Source organism: Rosa rugosa, chromosome 1 (genome assembly GCF_958449725.1).
Source record: "Rosa rugosa chromosome 1, drRosRugo1.1, whole genome shotgun sequence".
NCBI lineage: Eukaryota > Viridiplantae > Streptophyta > Magnoliopsida > Rosales > Rosaceae > Rosa > Rosa rugosa.
The window spans coordinates 63,941,475-63,966,060 of NC_084820.1; the positions used below are offsets into that span (position 1 = coordinate 63,941,475).

At 38.8% G+C, this 24,586-nt stretch overlaps 4 protein-coding genes across 5 annotated transcripts; 3 read left to right on the forward strand and 1 right to left on the reverse strand.

The window, feature by feature from the left end:
- Positions 1-914: 914 nt before the first annotated feature.
- Positions 915-1,553, forward strand: LOC133744540 (uncharacterized). The gene has a single exon (XM_062172637.1). The coding sequence runs from the start codon at positions 1,020-1,022 to the stop codon at positions 1,383-1,385; it is 366 nt and encodes a 121-aa protein (XP_062028621.1). The 5' UTR covers positions 915-1,019; the 3' UTR covers positions 1,386-1,553.
- A 3,092-nt stretch (positions 1,554-4,645) lies between these two features.
- On the forward strand, positions 4,646-6,140 carry LOC133744546 (fasciclin-like arabinogalactan protein 21). The gene has a single exon (XM_062172641.1). It carries the CDS (start codon positions 4,755-4,757, stop codon positions 5,826-5,828), a length of 1,074 nt encoding a protein of 357 aa, XP_062028625.1. The 5' UTR covers positions 4,646-4,754; the 3' UTR covers positions 5,829-6,140.
- An 8,467-nt stretch (positions 6,141-14,607) lies between these two features.
- LOC133726080 (G-type lectin S-receptor-like serine/threonine-protein kinase At2g19130) lies at positions 14,608-18,048 on the forward strand. 2 transcript variants are annotated; one of them, XM_062153550.1, is made up of 7 exons: positions 14,608-15,994; positions 16,079-16,196; positions 16,286-16,442; positions 16,641-16,851; positions 16,963-17,200; positions 17,310-17,460; positions 17,573-18,048. In XM_062153550.1, the coding sequence occupies exons 1-7, from the start codon at positions 14,695-14,697 to the stop codon at positions 17,882-17,884; spliced, it is 2,487 nt and encodes an 828-aa protein (XP_062009534.1). In that variant the 5' UTR covers positions 14,608-14,694; the 3' UTR covers positions 17,885-18,048. The 2 variants fall into 2 exon arrangements, with proteins under 2 accessions (XP_062009534.1, XP_062009535.1); XM_062153551.1 differs by having other exon boundaries at positions 17,554-17,743.
- A 5,526-nt stretch (positions 18,049-23,574) lies between these two features.
- Positions 23,575-24,501, reverse strand: LOC133732799 (uncharacterized). The gene has a single exon (XM_062160388.1). It carries the CDS (start codon positions 24,499-24,501, stop codon positions 23,575-23,577), a length of 927 nt encoding a protein of 308 aa, XP_062016372.1.
- Between the last annotated feature and the right edge of the window lie 85 nt (positions 24,502-24,586).

A 24,586-nucleotide genomic window follows, 5' to 3' on the forward strand; every position in this document is an offset into this window, starting at 1 on the left:
CCACATTGTGATTTTCTTTTTCTCAAATGCATTTTCTTATATTATTAAATTTGTTTTTCATAATATGAAAAAAAAAATAACAAACCATTGAGAAAAGTCTCTAAAATAATGAGATTCAAATAATTAAAATCAAAATCAAGGAATTCACTTGAGAAAAAATTAATCTTTGGTTCTACTATATTTGAACAAAACAATTCATTTGCTTGAATGAAATGACTTCAAAAGACTTGACAATCCCATAAATAAGATTTTGGTCTATAATCTCTATAATATGCAACTTCTTCCATTTATACCATAAATGAGAACTTTTGAGCCGTGTAAACAATACCCTAAAGAATGCAAAATGATCCTTTTTTGTTTATGAAAATTAATCTTTGGTTTTATTAACGACAATTAATCTGTTTGAATAAGATGACCTCAAAAGAACTCGGTAATCTCTAACAATGACTTTGCCTCTTTGGTCTCTAGCAGCCTCGTCAATTATTACCATAAATGAGGATTTTCGCATCTCCTTGACATGGCCTAAAGAATGCAAAGTGATCCTTTTTTGTTTATGAAAATATAATTTTCCTTCCCCTCTATTCTGTACTCTATTTTGACCACCACTTCACTGCTGTAGTCCAGTTGTAGTTGAACGTCGTTTTGTAAAGTGAACATCTGTTTCCCTCACACTCTTAAGCTCTCATTCACGTCTTCACCAAACACAATCACTCCCGTTTCTTTTCCTTCCGCGTATTCAAACTTCAAACTTCAAAGTATCAAACTTTCCCAGATGCCACCCAAAAGACTCAACCTTTACAAACCTCATCACACATGGGACCCATTTTCCCACAAATCAACCTCAACCTGGAGACCACACGTCCTCCCCCAAAATCCCAAGCCGCCCATCCCTCTCCTATATAAACCCTCCAAACCCAGCTCACTTCAGTTGCATCATAGATTTGCTTCAACACCGGAAGTCCAAAACCACTATTATCCCAAATACCCAATTCCCCAAATACTTACATTTTGTTCCTCACATGGCTAGAGTTGGTCTGGTTTGCCTAGTTCTTCTAGCTGGGATCCTTGTGGTCCAGGCAATGGCTGAAAAATCTGAGCTGAACCCAACTGAGGCTAAGCCCCAAAATCGGGTTTTAGCAGCACATTCAGATTCAGATTCAGGTTCAGATCAGAGTAGTGTTTCTGTTGCTGAAGTGCCATCTCATAGTATGGAGGAGTCTCAAGTGGCTGAAGGCCCATCTGTCAGAAAGTTGGGGCCCTCAAAGCATCACCAAGATAAGTCTGTTGCTGGTGGAGGTGTTATTATTGGTGGGCTTGTCACTGCCATTTTTGCAGCTGTCTTTTGCTACATCAGGGTCACCAGAAAAAGGGGAGGTGTTTATTAAGCTCCAATGGTTTCCGGGTAGTTAGTAGTGTCGAGGAGAGTGATTTTGATCCACACAGAAACAAAATATTGATATCAATGTAGTCAAGTTTAGTGCTTTATTTGTTCATATATGATGAAAATATTAGATTGAGATTCTTATCAAGTCTGGTGCTTTAGTTTTTGTGCATCTCTGTTCTCTAAATTGTGTTCTTTTTCTCTTGGTTTTTTCCAAAGTCTAAGTTGATGAGGTGTGGCCTTGTTTTCTGGCAAAATCTAGGTGGAGATATTGTATCTTAAACAAAAAAGTAGTTGTTTCCTTCACCTGAAAGAAAAGAAAAGCAAAAAGAGGCAGTTCCCAAAAACATATACTGCAGATGTTGTTCTGTTCTGCTTTGGTAAATATCAGCTTTGAAAGCTTCTATGCCATTTGAGGTCTGCAGAAAACTTAAATCAAACAATATGGTTTCCAAAAGAATTACCAAAGCTTCAAACTTTTAATTACTGTTTGTAAATTGCGTAGTAAAAATTGTTTCCTTCACCTGAAAGAAAAGAAAAGGCAATTCTCAGAAAACTGATACTGCAGATATAGTTCTTTTCTGCTTTGATGAAATCAGCTTGGAGATCTTCCCAAGCTTACTATTTAATCATTTGGGTCTGCAAATAAACTTGAATATGAAAATGGGTTCCAAAAGAAGAACCAAAGTTTAAAAGTACCTTCAATTAGTGCTTGCATCATGATTCAATTCATAGACAATTTAGTAGTCCAAGAAAGTGGGATATGCCAAAGCACTAAACTTTCTATATTATGCTTGTCCAGGTCGGTGCCTCTTTTGCAAAGCCAAAAGTAATTCGTAATATGAGAAACTTTTATTTAATTTTCGGCTACATGGTTGATGGTTCCCCATAATATGATGTCATTATTGAACGCGGAATCAGGTAGATGCATAGATTACTATTATATGTGCATGGCGAGATTGATCGCTGTCTGATTCGTTTTGAAAAAGGAAGAGTAAAATGGGAACTGGAAGATGACAAAATCTTCCAGGTTTTCACATGGGAAGGAGTTGGACTCAAATCTTTCTTTTGGAACCAACCACATATATTCTTGCTTTCTTTATTCAGTACTCTAATGTTTTCTCCTTTTTTGGATCTTTTTATATGTTTTTAGCTACACCAACCTAACTTTTGTCTCTGTCATCATGAATCGAGCAAAAAAATTCTTACAGATGTACAGCAATTTCCCATGGTAATCACATGTAACAAGTTCACATCAGAAAAAGTGTTGATGTAGCTATGGTATACATGAGGATCAATGATATATTCTTCATTCAGTAGATGAAGAAGTTTGGACGGTAGTTTTTTCAGGCACCGTTGTTCTTGCTTTGGAATCTTTAATGCAATTCATCAAATATATTGCTTTAACTTTATAGACAGCTCTCACCGTATTACAACTTATTATCCTGACATAAAAAAGATTTAACATATACGTTCTTACCAAAAAAAAAAAAAGTAAATTTATCTAACACTTTAAAACATTAACAGAAATTGAAGTGAGCGTAATTCCTTAATCTTCAGAAGTCCCCTTCCTAGATCTGGCCTGGTAGTAGTAGTAGGGAAATTTTTTAGTGAATTTACTTTGAATCCGATTCTTCTGAAGTTTATTTGCACCAAATATCTTCGTGTTGACCTTCGTGATATTACTTTCTAACTCTCTAGAATTCACAAACCTCTTGCGGTTGACTTTACTTTATCAAAGCTGTGTGATCAAAGTCCAACTCCTGTGAATAAAAAACGATCGAGTACACGTCAAGTTTGACTGCAAGATCTTTATTACAATCCACAACTTGCGGTTAGCACCATTTTAATTTCCTCAATAAAAGAAAAAGAAAGAACCCCCCCTCCTTTTCGTGGTTCATAAGGGACTGTCATCATGTGTCCTCAAAATGCTTAATTAGATGTCTGTCTTTGTCACAGCAGACACTACATTATTGCCATCTACACCCATCCTCTATGAACCAGAAACTAAATACATAGCAGCTATTCAAGGACCAAATTGAAAAGCTTAGGCAGTTGAGACCAAATTGAAAGTTTTAGAGGAGACCTCTAACCAATAAGTGTAGTAATAGAGGGGCTGGGGTGGTTTAAGGAGGAGGACCCTTAAATGATAGCCTTAAAGGGAAAGATAGGTTTTTAGATTTCAACATTATATGAACTTGCTTTCCAGGCAAGTAATGGTATTAATAGTAAGGCAGCATTGAGGAGAAAATAAGAAGGTCTTGAAACATATGATATTTCAATGAAAGGTTGATAAGTTGGGAATTTGGGATTGGTACGTAGTAGTAGGCTAGGGTTTGATCAATGATGGATTTCATGAATGAGACAGGTTACTATCTTTGTGGCCATGTATCATATTATCTGTTCATTAGCTGGTGGCTTTGTTCAGTAACCATTTAAGGGGGAAGTCCTGGTTACTGAAGACGGGAAACGAGTTGCGTCCATTTTGATCCCCGATTAGCAAGTGGCTACATGGTGTCCAGGCCAAAATGTAATTTTTTAGCTCACCTAACGAGTCCTGGGACATTGAAGTCGAAAATGACTATACCTATATGCCTGGACATGGGGCTGACATTTTTGGAGCCTAATAAGCCACAGATATGGTTGCAGTTATCAAACTCCCCTAATTGAGCAAGTTGGCTCAGTGGGGAAAACATAATGCACTAATTCCAACTCTATTATCAAACCAAAGCTGGCCTTGCGAACTGATACAAAGAAATAATCACAGGCTGTATTAAGTACGCATTCGCATCTAAAATAACACATGATACTTGGCCAAAATCACATTTTCTTGTTTTTGAAGAATTTTTGGTGTGAGTATCAAAAAAACTATTGTATCCATAGAAACACACCTTGGAATTGTTTTTTCTAACCAAAAATAATTCCTTCCATATCTTTGGCGAAAATGTCATTTTTCACTAAAATATGTGGGTTATATATAACACATAATTTCTTTATCCAAAATTGTATTCTTATTTTTTCAATTTTTTTCTAGCATTCGTAAAACATAATTTCTGAAAGGTTCCCGAACTGATCGAATTCAAAAATGTCAATCCAAATCAAGGCAAAAAAAAAAAATATATATTAAGCTGAAGAGGACTCGAATGGGCCTCATAAAAGAACTTCCTAATTAAATACGGGCCTGGTCATCTTAACTCTAGTGCGATACCAGAAGCCCAAGCCCACCTACACAAAGCAGAAGCTTCAAATCAGTTGCAACAAACTTGGTTTGCGCCATAACCGTCTCTCACTATCACACTCTTCTCTCTTTCCCTCCCAAACCAAAAAGACCATTCTCTCCCTCTCCCACACCAGAACCTTCACTGAACCAACAATGGCGTCTTCTTCTTCTTCCTACTGCACCCGCTGGCACGCCATACTCTACTCCACCATGGCCGTCATCCTCGCCGCCATCGCAATCTCCATGACCCTCCGCTCCGACCCCACCGCCCAAACCCCCCAATCGGCCACACCCATCAGCCACGTCATCTCTCTCAGCGCCTCAAGAACTCTCCGGGCCTCCGGCTTCACCGTCACGGCGGCGCTCCTCCAAATCTCGCCGGAGCTCTTCCTCTCCTCGCCGAACTCCACCATCTTCGCAATCGCCGACTCCCACATCTCCAACGCCTCTCTCCCTCCTCACCTCCTCAGAGACCTCCTCAAATACCACACCTCGCCGGTTAGGGTTTCGATCGAAGACCTGATGGAGAAGCCTCAAGGTTCTTGCTTGCCGACTCTGTACCGGAAAAAGACCGTCACGGTCACGAGGATCGATCGGAAGAATCGGACGGTCCAGATCAACCGGGTTTGGGTCTCGCACCCGAATCTGTTTCTAGAAGGATCCGTTTCGATTCACGGCGTTCTTGGCCCGTTCGCGGCCGTGGATCCCGAATATGACGTCATTCACGCTCCTGTGTGCGACTCCAATTCTAGCGTCGTTTCTGGTTCTGGTGGATTGAAGAAGAGCAATGTGGAATGGGGTCGGATTATTAGGTTGCTGAGCTCAAAGGGGTTTGTGCCGTTTGCAATTGGGCTGCATTCTGTTCTTGATGGGATTCTTGAAGATGAGAGAAATGTGAGCTCTGTGACGATTTTTGTGCCACCAAGATTGGAGCTTGGAGCTCATCATCATCATCCTCGGGCTTTGCTTGAGAAGATTGTGAGGTTTCACATTGTGCCGCAGAGGCTTACACACCAGGAGCTTTCGGCATTGCCTGCGAGGACTCTGCTCAGGACTATGGTTCATGGTGATCAGCCTCTTGAAGTCACTGGGTTCATGAGTTTCATGCCGGAATTGGTCATCAATGGAGTGAGGATCGTGGCGCCCGACATCTATTCTTCAAACAACTTGGTCGTCCATGGGATTTCCCGAGCTTTCGAGGTGAATGATCTGCCTAATACCCAATAAAGAGTAGAACATCTTCTGGAGTAGTATTAGGGTGTTGAGCATGTTAGATTTGTTGTTTTGAAAATGTAGGTGTACATGGTGTTTTGCATAGAGTGACATTGTTTTTGCTGCATTGCAAGAACAATGCTGTCAAAGCTGTGATGTGTTGTAGGCTCCTTTTTTGTGTTCAAGGAATAGTTGAACAATGTAAAGTTGCAACACTGGCATTAGGATCAATGCTACTGGAAATTGATGTAACTGTGATTTGATTAATGCATGGTAGTAGAAATTCATGATTGCCTAGTAGATAAATGCTACTAGAAATTCATACAACTGCGATTTGATTAATGCTACTAGATTCATGACATTGCCTATTTCAACACTGGCATGCTTCAAACAATCAATAAAAAGCCTCATTCCAGAAACAATCAATGAAAAGTAATACCTGAAATATTGAGATGAGATTGGACACCAGGGATTTTCTCCCCCCAAATTGTTAATCAGATTGGACAAGCCTTATTATTGGCCTTTTTCACTTTAGAGACATAAGGAGGCCTAGGAACGAGGGACGAGAGAGAAGACTGCACCAATGTTCGTATACGCAGTTGCATTGAAAAACAAATTTCTTGCAAGGAAGTCGTAAGGATTTGAACCAATGACGGTCGTGGAAATCATCCATATTAGTATGCCTGAATTTTGATGATGCTCTTGCTGATGGTTACAACACCAACGACGAACACGATCAATAATAATTTTCTTCAGTGCAACAGCATTATTTACCATGTACATTATGTTAAACCACATGATGCAACAACAACATACATCAATAACCAAGATCAACACATATAACACATATACAAGAACAATTAAACCAGCTGCACAACATCCACACAGAAACTGCAGAATAGCTTTCCTAGTGGAACTAGGACTCCACCTGGATCAATAACACTCTGGATCCTTGCAGAAACAGTTTGGCCTAGGTTCGACATCTTGAGCAGCTTGGAACAAGGATTGAATAGCAGCAGGACTTGAGCAGAAAGCCTTCTGTATGTCAACACCAAAAGCTTCAGAATGGGGCTGAACAATATGATAAAACTGGTGATGAATACAGGGACTTTGCTCCCTATATATATTGGCCAAAAACACGAGTTACACTCATCCCATAAGGAGTCCAACACAGCTACATGTTTATCTAGTTAGGAGACTTGTTGTTTATCACAAATACTCGATGTAATTCAGGTTGATTACTAATGAGCTTCATACTTCTATTAAGAGACATACTCCTCAATAGATAACCAGAATTAGAGTTATGATTATATACTTCTTGTTATTTATGTAAAGATAAATCAATTGGTTTTATTCTTAATGTAAATCAGATAATGTTAAGTCCATATTTTCTAACAATCTCCCACTTTGACTAACATTGTCTGCATACAACACAATTGAACCAATAACTCGACATAACCAACAACTAAAGTGTGCACTGAAGTATACAAAAACTCACTATTCATTCAGCTTGGTCAATTACAGAAAATAATGCAGAACCTCAAACCAACTATGATTAAATAACCAGGCTGATTAAAGATCACTAACATGAATTTCTGCAACCACATAAGCTCAAGGTGATAACAAGAGCAAGATTTGGATAAGTATATCTACCTGCAATATCCAATGCTCATAGTCCTACAGAATGACTTTGATAACTCAAAATCTTAACAGCAAAACTAAAAACACTAGTGAACTGGTATTTGCTTAACTAAAACTGAAACTGAATCTGCAGCATTCTATAATGCAGAAAAGTTCACTTGATAACACACACTGATATTTTAAAGTTGGGCTAAATACTGTTTAGTACCCTATGGTTTGGGTCCAAAATCAATTCAGTCCCTGAACTTTCAATTTCATCAAAAACACCCTCACACTATCATTTCTCATCCAATAGACCCCTCCATCATGATTCCGTCAAATGGAGCCGTTAAGTGGCTGATGTGGCATGCCAACTTGGCATTGGTGGGGCCCACATGAGAGGCAAAATTCCAAATTTCTAAAATAAAATTTCAGAATTTTTTTTTATGACAAAATTGCAGAAAATTTGAAATAACAAATTTGTTTATGTCTCTTTCTCTCTCCTCGGTTTCTCAACAATCTCATCCTTAGATCTGCCGAACCAACCAATCTCACCACTCTGGTTTCTCCGTCAGAATCTTTGAGTTTGGGTATTCTCGAGCGTCACCGGGACTTCATCGGCGTCGATCTGCATGTAGTCCATGAGGATTGATTCTGGGTTTTTGTAATTTTTAATTTCCCAGAATTGCAGAGATGAGGGCTTGTCATCGGAGGCCTTGAAAGGTGCGATCCGATAAGGCTCCGATCAGATCCATTCCGCTCCAATCCGCGTACGTCATCATGTTTCTCTTCGACTAGTTCTACGGATTGGGTGGGGTTTGGGCATGTGGTTGCGGTATATTGAACAATGAGGTCGAGGTCGAGTACTCGAGTTCCCAGCTGCATCCCATGGGTTTGATTTATAATGAAAGATCAAATTTTGATTTGGAATTTTGATATTTGGTAGATTTGGGGCATGAACTTGAATGATGGTTCTGTTCTCGATCTTGATCTAATTGAATTAGGGACCTTGGGTTTTGGTTAGTTATGGCGTATGGGTTTTGGGAGTGAATTTGTGGATGATAATCATGTAAAGTCAGAACCAATGTCCCGTGGTGTTGATGCTGATGATGGGGATGGTGTTGAGATTAGGAACAATGATGGCTCCTGTGCTAATAGAATTGGAAATGGACCTAGAAGATCATTCAAACAGCCCGAGCGATCCCGATAGCAGCCCAGAGAATCACCGGAGCCCATGGCAGCAGATCATTCAAACATATGTTGATTAAAAAAAGCTAGGGAGCATCGATCTTTTTTTATTATATTCTCTCTCCCTTTTGTAGTTCTCTCTTCTTACTTGTTCCAGATTCGATTTTCTGGTCAAATATTGAAGAGGGAATTGATTTTGGTGTGGAAAGTCAAGATCAGAATGATTTAGTCCGTCAAATCCCAGCTAAATTATGCAGGGGACGGTGAAAAAGAGTTTTCTGGGTTGAGGAGTATGGTGAATGATGAACACCCGGGGTTCCTCTCCTACACAACTAGATCCAAGATCCACTTCTATAGAGTGATAAACAATCCAGCCAAGACCAGGTAGAACTCCACTCAGTTTACATAAAACTTAATTCACCCCAGTCTGCTAGCCACCCTCAATCTGGACGATTGTTAGCAAAGATTTTACCAAGAGAAAAAAAGTAAAATGATCAAGGTGATTTTTTAGAATTCTGGGAATTGTTAACGGAGATTTTACCAAGAGAAAGAGAGTAAAATGATCAAGGTGATTTAGAAAAAGAATTCTAAAAACAAAATTCCCAGAATTTGTTATTTCAAATTTTCTGCAATTTTGTAATAAAAAAAAAAAATTCTAAAATTTTATTTTAGATTTTTGGAATTTTGCCTGCCATGTGGGCCCCACCAGTGCCAAGTTGGCATGCCACATCAGCCACTTAACGGCTCTATTTGACGGAATCATGACGGAGGGGTCTATTAGATGAAAAATGATAGTGTGAGGGTATTTTTGATGAAATTGAAAGTTGAGGGACTGAATTGATTTTGGACCCAAACCACAGGGTACTAAACAGTATTTAGCCCTTTAAAGTTCAAAAACGTGTAAGCAACAGTAAATGCAGAAAACCAAAATAATACTGAAAACTAAAAACACATATATGAAATTCCTCATTTTATTCAAAATCTGCATAATCAAAAATTACAAGCCAAGTTTAAAAATGCAGTAATTGAACCAAGAAACCTTTTTTTTTTTAGAATGATGAAAATTCCATTAATAACCAAACAGATTACATAGCATTGGATCCATAGTTACGGGACCGTCAACATGAGTGACTGCCATGAGCCAAAAAGGCCTAACCCCTAACCAAATTTGACACTCATACCCGCGAGCTACAATGAGTACCAACCAAACTTGTACCGATACAACCCAGCCACCAACATTCCGATGAACTGTTTTCACCCGTTCGGACACCGCGACCCAATACTGGCAGACCACGTGTAAGGGTGATTCACCATCACGTTGATAACCAAAAAGCACCGACCAAAGACCAGACCATGACACCATAACAATGGCATCGACACTACCCAGAAACCCCCAACCCCTCGCTCACAAGAGGAGGGACTTATTTTCACCAAAGCAACAACTAGAAAAAAACAGTAACAAACTAAATTGGAAACAACAAAACACCCAAGAAGCCCAAAAACAGTGGGCCGGCCCAAACCCCACTTCCCTAGGGCACGAGCTGCAAGCATCCACCCCCGCCGCCGCCGAGCCCCTTCGCCATCACGTCGCCGCCTCGCATCAAAAAGGCACCGCTCCGAAGTCTTCCGCCGCTATACCTCCTTGACACACCACATCCAACCCTTACACCAGGCAGACGACCACAAAACGGTCCCAAATCGAAGCAGAGACAGATCCATTTCGGGATCTCCACCTCCTCGATCCAATCTGAACCGCCACGGCCACAGCCCACGCAGGATTGGTGACGTCAGAAACAACCGCCGGACCTCCAAAATTTGTCGCTGCTGCACCTCCGCCGGACCTCCAAAATTTGTCGCTGCTGCACCTCCGCCGTAGCCCCAGATCCAAGAGGGTCAGATCGAGATCGATCCGCCCCGCCCAGAACCGAAGGCCCATCCACCCTCACTAGACCACACCGCTGCCCTGGAACCCCTCCACATCTCCGAAACATCATCCTCTCCCGGGCCGGATCGCAGCGGCTGGAATGCCGGCAGCGTCCGGCCGGGAGAGAACACACACCGTCGGTTTTTTCCTTGGCGCGTGAGGTGCTTTCTAGACTCCCCTTCTAAATTTATTTTCCGTATTGAACCAAGAAACCTATTACAAAAATAGATTCTAAAAATTAAAAGATGGCTCCCACTAAATTCAAGCCTCCAAATCTGATAGAATTCCCATGTTCTTGGTATGTTTCTGAAAGCTTGTAACTGACAATGCTTTAATGAAAGGGTCTGCAAGCTGTGGCTCGGTATCTATGTTCAAGACATTTATCTCACCATGCTTCACTCTTTCTCTAACACTATATAATTTTAAGTCTATGTGTTTAGAGTTGTTGGACCTTTTACTGTTTTTACCAAAAAATACTGCAGCTTCATTATCACAAAATATTTTCAATGCATCTGAAACAATTGAACTTAACACTTTAGTATGCATTAAATTTTTTTTGATCCACAAGCCTTCACAGACTCCTTCATAAATAGCTATGAACTCAGCCTGCATGGTGGAGGTTGAAATCAATGACTGTTTCATGGTTTTCCATGCAACAGCCCCTCCTGCAAGCATGAAGACATAACCAGATGTGGACTTTTTAGAATCTGGATAATGACTTGCAAAGTCTGAATCAGTATAGCCAACTAGCTCAAGCTTTTTAACTTGTCTGTAAACCAACATGTGAGATTTAGTTTTCTGCAAGTATCTAAGCACTTTCTTTCCTACAACCCAGTGCTCATGACTAGGATTAGACTGAAACCTAGATAAAATTCCAACTGCAAATGATAAATCAGGTCTAATGCAGACATGTGCATACATTAGGCTACCAATCAACCTAGCATAAGGCTTGCTTTCCATATCAGACATCTTCCCCCTATTTTTAGAATTTTTGTTTTTGGATAGTTTGTCACCCTTTGTCATAGGTGCATCACCTGATGCACAAGACTCCATTCCAAATCTCTTCAACACTTTTGTAATGTAATTGTGTTGAGATAAGCCTAATAAGCCTTGTGCCCTGTCTCTCTTAATTTCAATTCCCAAAACATAGGATGCCTCACCTAAATCTTTCATGTCAAAATTTTTAGACAGAAAAGTTTTAGTATCTTTAAGCAATTTCATGTTTGTGCTAGCTAAAAGAATATCATCTACATACAGTATGAGGAAAATAAAATTATTCCCAACTGTCTTAATGTACACACATTAATCGACAATATTTTCTGAAAAGCCAAAAGATGAAATCACTGAATCAAACTTCTTGTACCATTGTCTAGAAGCCTGTTTAAGTCCATAAATTGATCTTTTCAATTTGCATGCATGATCTTCTTTTCTAGTTTTCACAAAACCTTCAGGCTGTTTCATATATATGATCTCGTCTAACTCTCCATTCAAAAAGGCTGTTTTCACATCCATTTGATGTAGCTCCATGTTATAATGAGCTACTAGAGCCATTATAATCCTAAATGAGTCTTTAGTTGAAACTGGAGAGAATGTTTCTGTATAGTCTATGCCTTCTTTTTGTGTGAAACCTTTAGCTACCAGCCTGGCTTTATGTCTTTCTACATTACCATTTGCATCTCTCTTTGTCTTAAACACCCACTTGCAGCCTATTGGTTTTTGGTTTGGGTTTGGTTTAACCAATTCCCATACTGAGTTTTGCTTCATTGACTCGATTTCAGCCTTCATTGCCTTCTGCCACTCTTCAACTTCATGGCTCTCAACAGCTTGCTTGAAGCTTAAAGGATCATTATCTTCACTTAGGATATCAGTTTCTTGCAGGTATACTACAAAATCACTCTCTTCCCCATAAACTGGTCTTCTTTCCCTTTGTGATCTCCTAGGCTGAGGTGGAATTTGTTCTTCTGCAGGGTTATTTTTTAAATGCACATCATCCATGGGTTCATCTATATGAGGTTCTAAGGCTACTGGTTCTTCTAAAGCTTGATTTTGGTTTTGAGTTTCTATATCTGCATTATTTGACTGAATTAAAGGCAAGAAGCTCTCTAAATTTTCGTTTTCTGTAATTTCTTCTAATTCTAAAGACAACTCTTCAAAATTAGTATTACTAAAACTTTCATCCAGAAATTTTGCTTGATGAGTTTCAAAAATTCTGGTAAAATTATGAGCTGCATATAACCTATAGCCTTTGGATTTTTCACAGTAGCCAACTAGCTCAAGCTTTTTAACTTGTCTGTAAACCAACATGTGAGATTTAGTTTTCTGCAAGTATCTAAGCACTTTCTTTCCTGCAACCCAGTGCTCATGACAAGGATTAGACTGAAACCTAGATAAAATTCCAACTACAAATGATAAATCAGGTCTAGTGCAGACATGTGCATACATTAGGCTACCAATCAACCTAGCATAAGGCTTGCTTTCCATATCAGACATCTTCCCCCATTGAGCAGTTTGGAACAAGGATTGAATAGCAGCAGAACTTGAGCAGAAAGCCTTCTGTATGTCAACACCAAAAGCTTCAGAATGGGGCTGAACAATATGCTATAACTGGTGATGAATACAGGGACTTTTCTCCCTATATATATTGGCCAAAAACACGAGTTAGACTCATCCCATAAGGAGTCCAACACTGCTACATGTTTATCTAGTTAGGAGACTTGTTGTTTATCACAAATACTCGATGTAATTGAGGTTGATTACTAATGAGCTTCCTACTTCTATTAAGAGACATACTCAATAGATAACCAGAATTAGAGTTATGATTATACTTCTTGTTATTAATGTAAAGATAAATCAATTGGTTTTATTCTTAATGTAAATCAGATAATGTTAAGTCCATATTTTCTAATAATTTACAATTGAACATGACAATCACTACCATGATACCTGTATCTCTACCACCTTGAGGTAATGACGGGGGAAGTTGGCATTGTTCCCTATTTTCCTTTCTTCTGGGCTTATATACGTTAACTTATCCGACTTCAACACAAGCCTCTGCAAGTTAGGAGATGACTTCATGAATCGAGTTAAAATATAAAGATCGGACACACAATCCACCTCTATTTTTAGTTCCAAATGCTTGAGATTTGCTAGTATAGGAAATACATGATTCCAATTGTAGTCCACCGACTCCACCCCATCTATATCTAACTTGGGACTTGCTAGCTGAGAAAGACAATTAACTTGAGAGTTGCTCGAAGGGATGCTCTATGGACTTCATCAAGGTAATGTAGGATACTTCAACAAGGAACGGTGCATTAGTGAGATGCAGGTTTTTCAGCTCTATTCCGGAAAAGTATAAAGAAACAAGATTTGCATCACGAACCTCGATGCTGTCAAGGAGAAAACAATCTATTAACACTAAATGCTTCAACGCAATTGAGGAACCAACAACTCTTAGACCCTCCAAATTGTTAGCAGCATTCACAGTCAATCGTTCAAGAACTGGGCAGTCAGACAAGAAGAACTCAAGAACTTCTCGAGTCACATCAGCACGTCGAAAATGGAGAACTTTCAATGTGTTTCATAAGCTGAGCACAAGCATCGAATGTATCTAAGCTTCTAGTTAAGTGGTAGAGCAATGACGGCATATTTCAAATACATTTAATCCTTATTACAAAGCCATATCTTGTATTTCTATATCTTTTCACACATGCATAGGACATCCCTGGTTGATTTTACAAATTCATAGGGTTCTATGATGTCACTCGTCAATGCACGTGTAATGTTGAATGAATTGACTCAAAGAGAAAACAGAGGCCAAACGAAGGCTGAGCAGAGAAAACATAAGCAAGCACACGGCTGGGCTCAAAGAAGACCCAAGTAGAGGCCCAAATACTAAAGCATGCAAACAGAGACCAGTCAACCACATAATAGTGTCCACATAAGGCACGGTTATTTGGTCCAAATAAGTGTCTTTTTCCACAGCTGACAAAATTGCTGCAGAAGTTTTGTGGTTCCTGGAAGCCTAAGAAATTATTTGTCAAATTTATCTATATACTTTTAGTCACTTGAAGACTTGGACTTGAGGATGGTTGTGGAGCTGTACAGCCGCCCAAGTCATACAAATTTGCTTGTCTGCAAGTTTCGGCCATGGATACCAAAACCAACCTAATGAAGTCCATGGTTTATGTTATTTTGTTATGCCTAAATCTCAAAACTCATATCTCTCTTGCAGCTGACACCATCACTATAAACCAATCTCTCTCTGGTTATCAAACCATTCTTTCAGCAGATGGTGCTTTTGAACTGGGTTTCTTCAGTCCAGGTAGTTCCTCAAAGTCCTATATAGGCATTCGGTACAGGTATTCAAACGTTGTCTGGGTGGCAAATAGGGAGCAACCGGTCACAAACACATCTTCGTCAGAATTGAGGATCTCAGATGGTAATTTGGTTCTGTTTAATGAGTCCAAAAGTCCAATTTGGTCCACAAATGTGTCCTCCACCTCAGGTACTTCTGTTCGCGCAGTTCTTTTAGATGATGGGAACCTCGTTTTAAGAGCTGGGTCTAATTCATCCCAGCCCTCATGGCAGAGTTTTGATCACCCAACTCATACTTGGCTACCAGAAGGTAGACTTGGGTTCAGTTCTATTACTAAACAAAGACAAATTTTGACTTCATGGAAGAGTTCAGAGGATCCTGCACCAGGTCTCTACTCTCTTGAGCTAGACCCAAATGGAACTAACTCATACATCCTGCTGTGGAATAGGTCTAAACAGTATTGGACCAGTGGACATTGGGATGAAAAGAGTCGTACATTCAGTTTGGTTCCTGAGATGAGGCTTAACAATATCTACAATTTCAGCTATGTTAAAAACAAAAATGAGAGCTACTTCACCTATTCTCAGTATGGTCCTAGCACAAATCGATTCATAATGGATGTATCGGGTCAGATTAAGCAAGAGTCCTGGTTGAAAACTGGGGGGTGGAACTTGTTTTGGTCTCAACCAAGGAAACAATGTGAGGTTTATGCTTGTTGTGGGGCATTTGGCAGTTGCAATGAGAGATCTTTGCCCTTCTGTAATTGTTTGAATGGTTTTGAGCCGAAATCGAAGGTGGAATGGGATTTGCAGGATTATTCTGGTGGGTGTTCAAGAAGAACCGGTCTGTATTCTGGGAATGCTACTAGTGATAATGCGGAAAAAGACCAATTTCTAGACATGCCTAGCATGTCATTACTTGAAAATCAAGTCTCTGTAGATGCTGTGAGTATTGTGCAATGTGAATCAATCTGCTTAAATAACCGCTCTTGCACTGCTTATGCTTATGACAGCAATGGATGTTCAATTTGGATTGGAGATCTCTCCAATCTGCAACAACTCACAGGAGAAGACAGTGATGGAACAACATTGTACCTCAGACTTGCAGCTTCCGAGTTGAAGAATTTTAAGAGTAATGCAGATTGATCATTGGTGTTGAGGTGGGTGATCATTACTAGGAAACACCATTTTTATTGTTCGTTTCTTTTCTCTGCAGGTGCCAAGAGTCATGCTAATAAGCGGTCCCTTAAAATTGCTACAGTCTCAGCAACAGCAGGATTGCTTACAGTAATTGTTGGCTGCATCTTATGGAAGAGAACTTTGGGAAAGAGAAGGTAATGCCACATACTCCCTCTCCCGCTCACCTCTGCACATGGATTCTGTAATCTTAAACTGGATCCTTTTCACAATGATACTGAAACAGGGAGCGTAGAAGGAAGTACGATGAGACTATAAGTAATGTTGGTGCAAAGAATGATGCAGAACTACCAGTCTATAGTTTAAAGAGCATATTAGTCGCTACAAACAACTTCTCTGAAACTAATAAACTGGGAGAGGGAGGATTTGGCCCTGTTTATAAGGTAGCACTTACCTAATAAGCAAGTACACTGTTGTTCAGAAAGCTTTTCTACTTTTCTTGATGTTCATTGCTCAACACTTACAGACAAAAAATATTCGTCCAAGTCACTTCCTTTCTTTTTGTCCAAGTAATTACCGTCAAATAATTTTGATTTGTAAGGATGTGGTTCTTGTTATGTTGTATTTTTCTTCATTTACAGGGTATTTTAACTGAAAGTCAGGAAGTAGCCATAAAAAGGCTATCAAAGAAGTCTGGGCAAGGACATCAGGAGTTCATGAATGAGTTGAAACTCATAGCCAAGCTCCAACACACCAATCTTGTTAGGCTCTTGGGTTGCTGTATTGAAGAGGGGGAAATGATACTGATCTACGAGTACATGCCTAATCGAAGTCTTGACAAATTCTTGTTTGGTATATATACTCATCATTTCAAACTTTATCAATAGATAATAGTACGTCATTCTTGCTGGGAAACATTAATTTTGATTCTTAGTCATTCTTTCTCATGGTTTGTCCAATCAGATGCATCTGAACTAACAAATTTGGACTGGGATAAACGCTTTCAAATTATAGAGGGTGTTGCTCAAGGAGTTTTATATATCCACAAATACTCTAGACTGAAAATAATTCACAGAGACTTAAAAGCAAGTAATGTTCTGTTGGATGAAACAATGAAGCCCAAAATTTCTGACTTTGGAATGGCAAGGATCTTCGGAATAAATCAAACTGAAGCAAATACCAACAGGGTTGTTGGGACATAGTAAGATCGATCACTTTATTTGAATCATATATGCCCAAACAATGCTAGATGAACACCCAATGCAATTATTATTATTGCTAATTTCTCTACCATATATGAATTGATGCAGTGGATACATGGCACCAGAATATGGACTTTATGGCCAATTTTCTGAGAAGTCAGATGTATTTAGCTATGGGGTGTTGTTGCTAGAGATTGTGAGCGGAAAGAGGAGTGGTAGTTTTTACCATGTTGAACAAGTAGTCACTCTTGCTGGATGGGTAAGTATTATAAATTCTAGTTAATTTGATTTTTTTTTTTTTGAGCCTTTCATTTAAATATCATTATGAGAGCATGGTCATTTAAATTGATAGACCATATGTGAAATCTTAGGCATGGGAATTATGGAAAGAAGGTAAAGGAATGGAGGTGATTGATGCATCCATAAGGGAAACATATCGGCCTCATGAAGCTTTAAGGTGCATCCATGTTGGTTTCTTGTGTCTTCAACAGTCTCCTGCTGATCGACCGACTATGTCTTCGGTAATTCATATGCTGCAAGCCAGTGATGCAACATCACTTCCACCCGCTAAAGAACCTGCTTTTTCTACTGATATTAGGAATTCTAGTGCCCGTGGTTCCTCTGAAACATCTACCAGATTTTCCAACAATGAAGTCACCATTAGCTTGCCAGAAGCTCGGTAGAGGTTCACTGATGAGGTTTGATACATACATATGGCTTTATAATTATTTAGGTGGAAAAATTTTGGTTAGGAAAAAAAAAAAAAAAGAACATGCAATTTTGACTAAAAAATCATGTACTATATAGTTTACGGTTTATTATAGAAAATCATGGACTTTGGCCAATATGTTTTTTTGTTGAGATAATTACAGAGTTGGTTCCTATAAATTTTCCAAAGGACTAAATACTGACTACTACCCTGTAGTTTAGGTCTAAAATCAATTCAGTCCCTAAACTTCTAATTTCATCAAGAACACTCCTGCACTTTCAATTTTGATCTAATAGGTCCAATTTGTTAGTCTTCTGACAATTGAGTCATTTAACTTGTTGACGTGGCTCATATATGACCTATGTTTTATGATATGGTGTTGAGGTGGCCTGTATAGTCAATTTTAGAGTGAGTCCCACTATTAGAAATCTATCAAATAAATAGTTTTTCAACAAATAATCCAACTATAACTTGAACCCATAACAGAATATTAATGAATTGGACCTATTAGATCAAAATTGAAAGTACAGGAGTGTTTTTGATGAAATTAGAAGTCCAAGGACTGAATTGATTTTGGACCTAAACCACAGGGTAGTAACCAGTATAACCAGTATTTAGCCCTTTTCCAAAAGATGTCATATGCTTTTCTTATGGTCTTTCTAAATGTACTCGGCAAATATCTAAATATACCCAGCAAAACTTTTATACCTAGCAAAATTACAAAATTTCTACCTACACCCAGCAGGCTTTCCAATTATGCCCTTTTCTTAATTAAACCCAGCATAATACTCACAGCAGTTCCATACTACAATTGCATTGCTCACAAAAGTAATCACTCTTGTAAGCCCTTTCTCTACAGTTTTTCTTCCCTAATAACAATAAAATTATAAAGTTAAAGCAACATTAGTAATAGTCATGTACGACTTTTCACTCACCTCACATTCCACCTTATCACCCTTTTCAATCAAATTGAGGATTTCTAGTTTCACCAAAGGCTATTCAGATCCACTCTTCTTCAATTCCTCCTGCTTAGGCTCATCTTCACTCACGAAATCACCACCACCACCCGTATTGGGTTCACTATCAGTAGCCATATATATCCACTGCACCATTCTTCATTTTGTCTTTGCTGACCTTCTATGTCAACTTAGACTCAGCTACTTGGCTCTTAGGCCTCAATGCCGACCAGGTGTACCTCATCAACGGCTTTTCAATCACAATCACTTCTCCTTCCACCTTTTCACCATTTTCATTCAAATCGGGCTTTCTTCTTCAAGAGTTTGTGGGGAAAGGATGAAGATTGTTGGGTACTAATATAGGGGTAAAAGTGAAAATTATATGACTATTATTGTCATTTCATACCAGCAGGCTTTCCAATTATGCCCTTTTCTTAATTAAACCCAGCATAATACTCACAGCAGTTCCATACTACAATTGCATTGCTCACAAAAGTAATCACTCTTGTAAGCCCTTTCTCTACAGTTTTTCTTCCCTAATAACAATAAAATTATAAAGTTAAAGCAACATTAGTAATAGTCATGTACGACTTTTCACTCACCTCACATTCCACCTTATCACCCTTTTCAATCAAATTGAGGATTTCTAGTTTCACCAAAGGCTATTCAGATCCACTCTTCTTCAATTCCTCCTGCTTAGGCTCATCTTCACTCACGAAATCACCACCACCACCCGTATTGGGTTCACTATCAGTAGCCATATATATCCACTGCACCATTCTTCATTTTGTCTTTGCTGACCTTCTATGTCAACTTAGACTCAGCTACTTGGCTCTTAGGCCTCAATGCCGACCAGGTGTACCTCATCAACGGCTTTTCAATCACAATCACTTCTCCTTCCACCTTTTCACCATTTTCATTCAAATCGGGCTTTCTTCTTCAAGAGTTTGTGGGGAAAGGATGAAGATTGTTGGGTACTAATATAGGGGTAAAAGTGAAAATTATATGACTATTATTGTCATTTCATACCAGCAGGCTTTCCAATTATGCCCTTTTCTTAATTAAACCCAGCATAATACTCACAGCAGTTCCATACTACAATTGCATTGCTCACAAAAGTAATCACTCTTGTAAGCCCTTTCTCTACAGTTTTTCTTCCCTAATAACAATAAAATTATAAAGTTAAAGCAACATTAGTAATAGTCATGTACGACTTTTCACTCACCTCACATTCCACCTTATCACCCTTTTCAATCAAATTGAGGATTTCTAGTTTCACCAAAGGCTATTCAGATCCACTCTTCTTCAATTCCTCCTGCTTAGGCTCATCTTCACTCACGAAATCACCACCACCACCCGTATTGGGTTCACTATCAGTAGCCATATATATCCACTGCACCATTCTTCATTTTGTCTTTGCTGACCTTCTATGTCAACTTAGACTCAGCTACTTGGCTCTTAGGCCTCAATGCCGACCAGGTGTACCTCATCAACGGCTTTTCAATCACAATCACTTCTCCTTCCACCTTTTCACCATTTTCATTCAAATCGGGCTTTCTTCTTCAAGAGTTTGTGGGGAAAGGATGAAGATTGTTGGGTACTAATATAGGGGTAAAAGTGAAAATTATATGACTATTATTGTCATTTCATACGAGGATATAAATACATTTTCATGCAAAATTGATTTACTGGGTCTACATAGAAATTTGCTGGGTACATTTAGAAAGACCCTTTTCTTATTGTTGAAATTAGTTTATGCACGACCTAAAAGTTCAAAACAAAACTTGTTTCTGCAACTATATATGTTGTGCAGCTAAAGTTTATGCTTTTCTTTTTCTTTTCTTTTTGGCCGACCAATATCTTTCCTGCGGTGAGTGCAATCACTGGAAATGAATCTCTCTGGTGATTAAAGCATTGTCTGGAAATAAAATGATTGGTGTCAAATTTGGCTAGAAAAGTGGCCAAAATTCAAATACGATTGAAATGGTCGATTGGCATGGCAATGACTGCTATTGTATGATTAAACTACTTAACGGACTTGACTCTTGTTCCTCCACAATATATATCAAATTACCAAAAGACTATGAGAAAAAATCAGGAATGGCCACTGAATTATGATATGTTTGACACTTAACTCACTGTATTTTCAACACTATCACATAATTCACTCAATTCTGACACCATCTTTCACATAACTCACTATCGACAGAAGGAGGAGAATTTATTAAATGAAAAGGTAAAAAGAGTACATTAAAACAGGCAAGCGGAAGACAACAACTTTACTCCTCGAAGGATTGAAGAGACATGCCTCTTCAAGAACAATTAAAGAACTACAAACTAGCTAAATCGAAAATTAAGATAACCTAAATGGTCTGGATGGCACAAAAAGAAATTGCAAAGTGTGGTATCGAATCCCACCAAATCATACCAGATAATGAAGCACCAAAATTAGCTAAACCATCAGCAACTTGATTACCCTTCTATAAATGTGTAAAAAAAGAAAGTATATTGTAAAAGTCATAGGTTCGATTCTTACTGACATAAGGGTGGGGTGGGCTAAGAACTTTTTCTAAAAGAAAAGAGGCAAAAAAGAAAGTACATTTGAGAAATCCAATGAAGACAATTATCCCATTCCACTCGAAGTTGCCAAGGTACCATATGAGAAGAGCGAAGAAAGGTGAGAACAAGAGATGCATCAACTTCTAATTAAACATGCTTCCAGTTGCGAACCCAAGCCAACTCAATAGCTTTGATTACCGCCATTACTTCAACTGCATATCTATATGCCAAGACATAGGGCTGATGTTTTTGGAGCCTAATAAGCCATGGTGATAGTTGCGGTTTTCAAACTCCCCTAATTGAGTAAGTTGACTCGGTGGGGGGTTTTGGGGGAAACATAACACATTAATTTCAATCCTATGGTCAAATCAAAGCGGCCCTTGCGAATTGATACACATAAATGATTCCATGCTGTATTTTAGTTCGCCTCACATCCAAAATAACACATGATACTTGACTATGATTACATTTTCTTGTTTTTGAAGAATTTTGGTGTGGGTATCAAAAAACTATTGTAATCCCATAGAAACACACCTCGGCATTTTTTAACCAAAAATAATTCCTTCCATCTCTTTGGGCAAAATATTATTTTTCACCAAAATTTATGAGCCTTTATTTTGTTCAAAATTATATGTTCTTATTTTCTTATAAAAATTTTCTCATTCGTAAAACATAATTTCTAAAAGGTTCCCAAACTGATCGAAGTCAATAATGATTGTCAAGGCAAAAAAAAAAAAAAAAAAAAAAAGGCAAACAACAAAAATGTTCATCTCAAGAGGACTCGAATGGACCTTATAAAAGAACTTCTTAATTAATACGGGCCTGGTCACCCTAAATTAATGGGCTTCTTATACCAGAAGCCCAAGCCCACCTACACAAGCAAAAGCTTTAAATCAGTTGCAACAGACTTCTTTGCGCCATAACCGTTTCTCACGAGAGAAAGTCTTGTGTGGGACAGCCGCACCACGTGGCGATGCGGCTGTCCAATCAGTGCCCAACAGGGAAGTATTTTGGGTATTAAAATTTCTAAAGTGTGATTGGTCAGGCATACCTGTTTGGTACGCCTGAGGTACGCAAGAATTTTTCTTCTCACTATCACACACACTTTCCTCTCTTTCCCTCCAAACCAACAAACTCTCAAACCAAAAAGACCATTCTCTCCCTCTCCCTCTTCCTTTCTCTCTCTCAAGTCTTAACACCAGACCTTCACTGAACTAAACCAACCTTAACACTCCAAAGAAGGTTTACAAGATGGCTCAAGATTTCTAGAAATTAATTGTGCACTATTAGTTTCTAGTAGTGCAAAACATTAACCAACAATAGCATTGTCCTGGGCTTCATTGTATTCTAGTGGCATATTTGATTATTCCCCTTTGCACACTTGATAGTAGGGCAAATAATGTCTTAAGGAAAACGTTGTTACAACGTGCCTTAGAATCATAAACTATCAGATAAATTCGGTTGCCTCATGTAAACGTATGCATGAGGCAATCAGTTGAATTGGTATAGGCTTCTGTATGACACTCAATCAAAATCTGGCGAGAAACCATTACTAAACTAAGAGAGATGAACACTTAAAAAAATCAATAAAAGTCTTTTTCATGAAGCATAAACTTAACTAGTCACCTTCATCAGAAAGGGTTTATCAGAGTATTATCATTGGCTTTTCTCTTTGGTGGCATAAAAAATGCCAATTGAAAGAGGGACGGAAGAGGTAATTTCCACAATGTTTAGACTATAGACACACTCTTGCATTAAAAAAGATTCTTATAAGGGAGTCGAGAAAGGATTTCAACCAATAGACGGCCAGAGAGATTATCAATACTGGTATTCATGAATTCTGAGGCCGGAAAACCTTCCGGACAGCTGACTGAATTGATTTAGGTAATATAATAGCTTCTAACTTATCAATATAATAAATATATAGAACAAATCAAGAAAAACCATGTCTATTTTAGTTTGTGTGCTTACATCATGAGACATCAGTACAAGAGACTAGCATTTTATGAAACAACAACCAATCTCTAGATAATTTGAGCACTGCACTCATGACAGGCATACAAATTCAACTGTTGAAGGCACTTTTCTTCTGAGGTGACGATTAGCGTGATACCTTGCGTCGTTTTTCTCTTTCACTTCTTTAAAATCTCTATCGAGCCAAGCACCCCCAACGCCGGACAGGATCAATAACAAGTTTCTCCAATACGACAGCCTTCTTTACAAAGTATAGTGCATGTTGAACATGACAATGACTCCCACGATACCCTACTATCTCTACTACCTTGAGGTAATGACGGGGCAATTTGGCAATTCTACCTATCTTCCTGCATATTTCAGGCCTCGTACGCGTACAGTTCTGCAACTTCAACACAAGTCTATGCAAGTGGGGAGATGCCTCAATGAAACGAATAAAATTACAAAGATCACTCTCACAGTCTGAATCAAATTTTAATTCTAAATGCCTGATGAGATTTGATAATATAGGAAATACATGATTCCGATTGTAGTCCCCTCCATTTATATCTAAACTGAGAATCTCTAACTGGGAAATACAAAATGAAAGTTGAGTGACGAGAAGCCTTATTGATCTCACTGCGGTCATGTAGGATACCTCAACAAGCAACGGTACTCTAGTGAGAAGCAGTCTTTTCACCTCTCTCCCAGAAAGATGGAAAGAGACCAGCTTTGCATCACAAATCTCAATACTTTCGAGGCGAGAACAATCTATTAACGTTAAATGCTTCAACGCAATCAAGGGGCCACCAACTCTCAGATCCACCAAATTGTGAGCAGCATTCACAGTTAATCGTTCAAGAGCTGCACAGTTAGACAAGAAGTACTCAAGGACTTCTCGAGTCACATCAACACAACGAAAATGGAGAACTTTGAGGAACTTAAATCCAATGTTGTATCCACAAGATTGATGACTTGGAGGGTCGGAAGAATACGAGTTTTGGAGCTCAGACTTTTCTCCAATACCTAACAGTTTGTGGGGAAAAGGATATATAGGATACGTATATGTCAAACCAGAATCTATGTAGAACTCTAACTCCAATATTTCGACTTTCTTATTCATAGCAAATTGAAGCCAATTAACAATGTCCCCTGTATACTGAGGATCTATAATAAAGCAAGCCCTGAATCGTTCGACGGTTGGGTTA

Excerpts from the sequence above, each read along its gene's own strand:
- LOC133744540 (XM_062172637.1), top strand. The coding sequence starts at position 1,020 with ATGGCTAGAGTTGGTCTGGTTTGCCTAGTTCTTCTAGCTGGGATCCTT.
- LOC133744546 (XM_062172641.1), top strand. The coding sequence starts at position 4,755 with ATGGCGTCTTCTTCTTCTTCCTACTGCACCCGCTGGCACGCCATACTC.
- LOC133726080 (XM_062153550.1), top strand. The coding sequence starts at position 14,695 with ATGGATACCAAAACCAACCTAATGAAGTCCATGGTTTATGTTATTTTG. Across the intron at positions 17,201-17,309 it reads AACAGGGTTGTTGGGACATA|TGGATACATGGCACCAGAAT; the intron begins GTAAGATCGATC and ends GAATTGATGCAG. Across the intron at positions 17,461-17,572 it reads TAGTCACTCTTGCTGGATGG|GCATGGGAATTATGGAAAGA; the intron begins GTAAGTATTATA and ends GTGAAATCTTAG.
- LOC133732799 (XM_062160388.1), bottom strand. The coding sequence starts at position 24,501 with ATGAATAAGAAAGTCGAAATATTGGAGTTAGAGTTCTACATAGATTCT.